At 60.0% G+C, this 6,938-nt stretch overlaps 1 protein-coding gene across 1 annotated transcript in view; it reads right to left on the minus strand.

Moving 5' to 3' along the window:
- Nucleotides 1-1,845, minus strand: part of Dbh (dopamine beta-hydroxylase) — a 12,866-nt gene extending 11,021 nt beyond the window's left edge. The window contains exon 1 of the mRNA XM_010608921.2: nucleotides 1,413-1,845. Within this exon, the coding sequence (XP_010607223.1) occupies nucleotides 1,413-1,760 (348 nt within the window). The 5' untranslated portion in view covers nucleotides 1,761-1,845. The remainder of the gene's footprint in view (nucleotides 1-1,412) is intronic.
- Between the last annotated feature and the right edge of the window lie 5,093 nt (nucleotides 1,846-6,938).

Genomic DNA, 6,938 nt, shown 5'->3' on the forward strand with positions numbered 1-6,938 from the left:
GGATGAGGAGGAAGGGAGGATGGAAGGGGAGAGGGTGGAGGAGTCGGTACCTACGGGGGGATGAGGATGGGGGGCACTGGAGGAAGGAGGAGGCAGCGAGAGAGAAACCAAGGTGAGCACTCATGGTGGTGACAACAAGCCGCTCCCCAGTCACCTCGCCTGGACCCCAGCCTTGCCTGGGATGGGTCAACTGAGTCTCGGGGGGCCAGAGGCTGGATTTTCCCAGGATGGTTCGCAGAGCCGGATGCCTGAGCCCGCTGTCCTCTCCCTGCTGGGGTTCTAGTGCTCAAGCCCAAGAGGCTCCAATCCGGAGTCTGCAGCTCTGTGGGGTTCAGCCCCAGAGCCTCCTCAGCCCTCGGGGGCCAGGACTACCCTGCCCTGCCGTATGGTTCTCTGGCTATGCTTTTAATCCTATATCTGAGGCTACAACATGTCTTCGTTTCCTTGAGAAAAAAGAACCCTACGAAGGACCGCACACTTTCCCAGAGGACAGCGGCACGGTGAGAGCCCGCCGGGCCCCCGCTGATCTGCGACAGACGGATTCAAAAGCAGCACGGAGTCAGCTGGGTGCTGCAGTGGGAAAGGGAGACGGCATTAGCTGCACAGACGCCAGAGGAGCAGCCCCGGGTCTGACACTTGTGTTCCCAGGAATTTGTTGCACGATTTAAACTTGTGAGAACGGAGAGGTGGTGTCACCCTGGCTCCCTTCCTTTGCCACCAGGAAAGCTCTGGCAGGGAGAGGCTCCCGATTCACCGCAGGGATCCAAGCCCTAAGCACCAGACAGTCGAGCCGCAGACCCAGCTGTGACCCTGGAGCCACAGCACGGCCCAGCTCCGCCCTGTCCTGCCTGGCGATGGTGTGGATTGAACGCAGCAACAGCCCCAGTGGTGGAGGGAGCGAGTCTCCCACTTCCAGTGGGGCCACTGAGGCCAGAGCGGGAGAAGGTCCATCTTGGGGCTGGGTTTGTGTGCAGGGAGGCCCTAGTGACCTGTCTTCTCTGCAGGGAAAGGAGAGCTGTGACCCAGGCTTGGGCTCTCCCTTTTGTTTGATCCCTGCTGCTTGCGGGGACCCCAAAGGCTGCACCAATTTAAAGGGAGACTCCCCCTTCTGCACTCCCAAAGGTAAGAGTGGAGGTTCATTTAGAAGGAAGGAGCCAAGGTCCTGACCTCAGTGGGTTTGTCCCGCCTGGTTCGGGGCCGTGTGTGTGTCTGTGTGTGTCTGTATGTGTGTGTCTAGGAAGCACTGTTTCCTGTTTTGTCCCTGAGGTTCCCACAGCGGGTCACATCCTGGCTGAGATCGACGTACACTCAGGCGCTGAGAGTTGGCTGGGTGGTGGAGGGAGAGCTCAGGAGGAAGGCCAGAGGGGTGCCAGGTGGGCGAGGTGGGGCCCTGGGTGGAGGGAGAGACTCACGGCAAAGTAGGCGCTGTTGCCGTTGGTCCACAGCACAACGAGGTCAGCATTCTCCAACTCGCCACGGTCCGACATCCCGAACAGCAACCCTGCCTTGAGCCCACGCACGAAGAGCTGGAAGTACACGGCCTCCTGGACGTAACTGACGTTCCAGGAGAGCTCCAGCGTACCCTGGGGGTCCAGGAAGATGCGGTAGGGGAAGGGGTTCTCGGGGGGCACCGAGCCCTGCAGGGCGGCCACCAGGATGACCAGGAAGACGGCCACTGCAGTGCCGTACATGGAAGCTGCCTCGCGCACGCTGGGGCTGGGGAAGCCGGGCGCACGATGCTGGCGGCTGGGGTCGTGCATGGCCGGGCTGAGCGTGATGGCTCCACCAGGCCATTTATGCCCCGGCCCCCAGGAGGGGCTGGGTGCAGTCTGCCTGGTAATTGTGTTAGTCTGGTGGGGAATTCAATTGTCCCAGTGGCCCTCCCACCAGCCCGTGCCCCAGGGCAAGTGCTCTGCCCACACCCTCCCCTAATTGCACTAATGACACATGGACATCGTCAGGGGAAAGCGAAGTGGACCGGCTGAGGTCCGTCTGGACAGCGGCTCCCTCCGCAGCGCCTCGCAGGCTGCCGGGTCCCGCTCCTGCCCAGAGAGGCAGACCGGGTCCTGGCGGCACTCTCTGGAGTGAGCAGAGGTGGCCCGGGAGGCTGTGGACCTGGCACAGTGAGCCGCACGGTTTCCACAGTACTGGGGGTGTGGGACGATTTCAAAATAAAAATAAAACACAGTCCCCAAATAGTCTCTGTTTAGATGCTCCCCCTCGGCCTGCTGTTCCCATTTTTGCCGGCTCTGTTTCCCCACCAGTTCCAGCTGGTGCCACGGCTGCTCGAGAAGGAGTGGGCGCATTGCTGGGGGGCAGATGGGCAGGGGGTGCAGGGCTGGGGCAGGCAGAGGGGGTGGTGCTGGAGACAGACTGTAGGGAAAGGGGGGTGAGGGGTCGGCCTGCTCCTGTCTGGGCCCCCAGGCCACAACTTCCTCTCTTGAGGGCAGAGGGGCCTGGATCTGCACCCTCTCAGGCCTCTGGGCCTGACTCAGCTTGTTCATCTGGGCCTCTGCTCCAGCCCTGCCCTGTGCTTGGCCAGAATGTCAGCTCTGTCCTCTCTCTCCTCTCTCCGGCGTTAGGAACCCATGAGTGTCGTGGCCCCAGCTCCGAGTCCTCTGCTGCCTTCTGCACAGAAGTAACAGCTGTGTCCTTGCTTGCAGTGCCAGGGGAGTTCCAGCCTTCCCTGGGGGCTGTGTGGAGCTGTGGGGGTGGCCACAGCAGGGAGGGTACAGAGCCTCCTGGGGTAGCAGGTGCCACTCACACACGCAATGGCAGGACAAACCACGGGTCTCCTGGGGTAGCAGGTGCCACTCACACACGCAATGGCAGGACAGAAACCACGGGTGCTCCAGTGGGGGGTGCTGCTGGGCTGCAGCCTGGCCCACAGTGTGAGCCCTTCTGAGACCTTTTAGGGCGAATTTCCGGCCCACAGCCTCTGCCCCCAGGATGGGAGCCTGGTACCAGAGACCACTGGTTCCTCGGGCTCCCCTCAGCCAGAAAGGCCAGGAGCAAGGGCCTGGGAATGTCCCGAGCCTGGGAGGGAAAGTGAAGGCAGAGGCGCCCGGTCCTCACCTGGACACAGGACAAGACCAACAGTTGCTAGGTGCCCTGAGGAGAGAAGGTGGCGTGCGAAGCCCTAGTAAACACCAGAGTGCCAAGCACACACATTTATTTTTGAAAGGATTTAGAAGATGTGCTCCTTCTGCAGCTCAGAACCAGGCTGGAATGCTGGCTGCCTCCCGCAGTAGAGAGAAAAGATGCAGTTGATTTCAGAAGTCAGACTCCAGGGCAGGAAGCAGTGCTCAGCTCTCCTGCTCACATCCTTATCGGCGGTGACACTGCCCGCCCTGATACCTGCTGGGCATACTCAGTGCAGAGCCCGCCCGACATGGCTTCTGTGCAGGGCTGGGGTCCGGTACTCGGGGCCGGGGTGCACTGCCCTTGCCCAGCCCTGATGCTCTGCAGGATGGAGGTGAGGGTGGGCTGGGGGTGGCCACAGTGTCACTGTTACCGTATCAGGAAGTGAACCCCGCTTGTGTGGCTCAGTGCCTGGCTCTCCTCCAAGGCACTTGGACGACAGCTGACCTCATTTGGAACCGATTTCGGCGTTCTAATGAGCCCTTTGCCTCCCTTGTCTCTGATGCTGTCGGCTTTAGGGGGCTGTAACCCCCCTCCACTCCGCCACGTGAGGCCAGCTGCGGCTGACTTTCTGGCTGTGGGCGGTGACAACCACTGTGCAGCAGTTAGGGTCGGGGGCTGAGGCTGGGTGAGCCCCCAGCCCGGCAAGGCCACCCCCATAGCAAGGGCATGTGCAGAGCCGTGTCCTGCCTGCCCCAGGCCTGAGCTCTGAGGGTCCTGCAGAGGCCAGAGGACCATCACACGAGCTGACACAGCAGGTGACAGCAGTGCCGGGGTCCAGGCAGCACACTTGGGAGTGGCTGCTGTCCCCCTCATCCTGAGCAGTGGCCACAGAGGAAGGTAGAAGAGGGAAGGTGTGTCCTCCAGGGGATCTCCCTGGGGCACCCTGCTCTGAGGGTGAGGCCCAACAGGTGGCCCTGAGACTGACCGGGAGGCATTTCCCACAGCTCCATGTGCCCAGAGCTGAGGCACCAGGCAGGTGGGCACTGGGATCAGCACAGGGCCTGGCCCGGCATGTGGCAGGGAGGTGCTGACTGGCCCCAGATCTTGGCGGGGAGAGGGATGCTGGCCTAGAACGGTCAGGTACTGCTGATCAGGGTGGCACTCCATGGCTCCTGACCCATGGCAGGACTGGAGCAAGGCCTCTCCTGTCCCTGGTGGGGACAACTTCAGGCCATCCACCTCTGTGTGAGTCCCCTCTGTGCACAGATGGCGGGGTGGGCTGACCTTCCAACCTGCAAAGCTGCTGCCAGCACACACACTCACACACACTCACACAAACCGACTCACTCGTACACTCACACTCGTGCACACTCATACAGACATACACACTGGCACACTCTGGCACACACAGACACACTCACGTGATCACTCACACTCATACACACTCGCCTCTCCCAAGGCTGGTGTGCGTGTGGCTGTGGCCTGCAGGCCCCTGGGATCTAACTGCTCAACCAAAGAAAGGAGCCCTGGAGCCTAGGCCTGAGCAGTCACTGCCACGCCCAGCTTGGAGAACACAGGTGGACCTTGATCTCCGTGATGCGGAAGGGCAGCACCTGGCCACCCACCTCAGCTGGTCCCTCCACGTCTGCGTCCTGGGCTGCGGGGCCACACGCACGCAGGCGTTGGCCAGCTGGGAGGAGCGAGGTCCTGACAACCAGGTGAGGCGTGGCGCTCCCCGGCGGGAAGAACAGTGATCCTGTCCACTCACCTGCCGAATGGAGACAGACCGCGGCATGGCACATGGAGGTGCTGAGCAAGGGTTCGGTCAGCTGTGATCGTTAACGCTCTAAACTAAACGTGTGAACTTCCCGGTAGTGACAGTGAAAGCCTCTTGAATTCTGTTCTTGAAAGTAACCACTATGCATGCCGGACACACTGTCTTTCAGAGCTCTTTTTGCCTGCTTGAAGTTTTTGCAGCTGTTTGCTCTTCTCACGTTTATTGTGGGATCACATTTAGCATCTGAGCAGTCATGCGCGCACAGCTCACTGAGCGCATGCGTCTTGGGCAGCTGCCCCAGGCACCTGGGCAGGTTGTGAAGCTCCACCCGACACCAACTGCTCACACCTGCTGCCCAGCCTGGCACCACCTCCTGTTCCAAGAGGGTCCTGCGGGATTCTCACCTTCGTGACCAATCACACTCAGCTTTATGTCCTCTTGTCCACAGCTCCTCCATAAGACTGCATAACCCCTGCCACGTGGACAGCCCACCACCATGTACCCAGCCTCTGCACATGGACGCTTCCTGTGCACCCTCTTTTTGCCTTCTGGAATAATGTTGCTAAAAGCAGGGGTGTGCAGATCCCCCTTTAAGCCCTGCCTCTGTTCTGGGGGTGAGGAATCACCGGATCATACAGTGGTTCTGGCTCTGATTTTTGAGGAACCGTCTTTCTTGCCAGCCCTCTCTAATGCCACTGCCCCACTGGCTTTCCATTTGAACTTGGGCGCTGCCCCTTATCTCATGCTAGTGACAAAGGCATAGTTGTGCCCTGCGCGCCAACCTATCTACACTCAGCCTTGTGGTTCTTTGGAATAAATCCCTAGAAGTTGGGCTGTGTGGTCACAGGTGTCTGGGCCCCTGACTGAAATCAGTCCTCAGGTTCACAAGGCCTTGAGCAAGGGCACTCTGTCCCTGCTTGTTGCCACCGAAAGACAAAGCTGTCTCCAAGGAACAAACAGTGCCCTCCAGGTTGGAGGCTCTGAGCCTTGTTGATGGCCATACGAGGAGCTGGACCGGGCAGTCCCCCCTCCTGTGACAATCAAATGCATCACTTGTGTGGGCACAAATTCAATCAGGGCCACGGAGGCCCCCATCTTCCTCTCACAGATGGAGTCAGAGGAGCGAGGAGCAGTCTCCACTCCCCGGGGGCGCTGACATTCATGCCGTTAAGAGGCAGGCAGGGATCTGCGCACCTGATCCAATTTCCCACTGCTGATCAAGTTATGGAGCTTGGCCCTGGAGGCGCTGAGGAAAGGGCAGATGAGAGTAGCAGGACAGAGGCAGCTTCCGCGTGGGGCGGGCAGGTGGATGACTGGGAGCTGGCGAGGAGGACATCTTTCCGGGGGACACCTTGCCAATGCCCAGGGACAGGGGTTTCAGCAGGGCCAGCACTTCTCGGGTGTCAGTGCCACAGGCCCTGCTTGTCCCAGGGGAAGGGTGGGTGCTGGAGGGGCCAGCCGAGGCCACTGTGCGGTCCCTGGCAGTGGCCTGGACGTGGTGACACCACATAAAGGGACCCAGGGCCACTCTCCTGCCTGTTCTGGCTGACGTGAGCGCCCTGTTGGCTGCAGTCGTCTGCTGCTACTGAGCTGGTTCTGCTTGGAACGGAAGGGCCTTTTAAACCCAAGCCACTCTCAGACACGACAGAGCCTGTGCCTGGAGGTGCAGAGGGGACCCGAGGGAGCCAGAGCCGGCAGTGGGAACGCAGCTGCCTCTCTGCTGAGCTGGAGAGAGGCCCTGGGGCCTTCTGACTGCTTCCTGGTGGTAGCTCAGGATATTAAACAGATCCAGATTTTCCTCCTGATGGAGCTGCGCATCGCAGGGCCGGTGCAGCCCGCAGGACCTGCCAGTGGAGAGGGCCCACTGGGGCGAGCAGGCCTGTGGGTGCATTTAACAGCATCCAGGGTGATGTTCAAATGGCAGATGAAGCGTATGCTGAGCCCAAATCCTGGAGTGTTTGGAAAAAAAAAAAGATTTTTAAAAGGCAAAAAAAAAACCCCAAAAACACAATAGTATTGATTTTAAAAACTAAAAGTCTTTTCATCAGATCAGGCCTCTTCCTGTCTGAATCACACA

This window comes from Fukomys damarensis, unplaced genomic scaffold, assembly GCF_012274545.1.
Source record: "Fukomys damarensis isolate Sample0158 unplaced genomic scaffold, DMR_v1.0_HiC HiC_scaffold_36, whole genome shotgun sequence".
Classification (NCBI taxonomy): domain Eukaryota; kingdom Metazoa; phylum Chordata; class Mammalia; order Rodentia; family Bathyergidae; genus Fukomys; species Fukomys damarensis.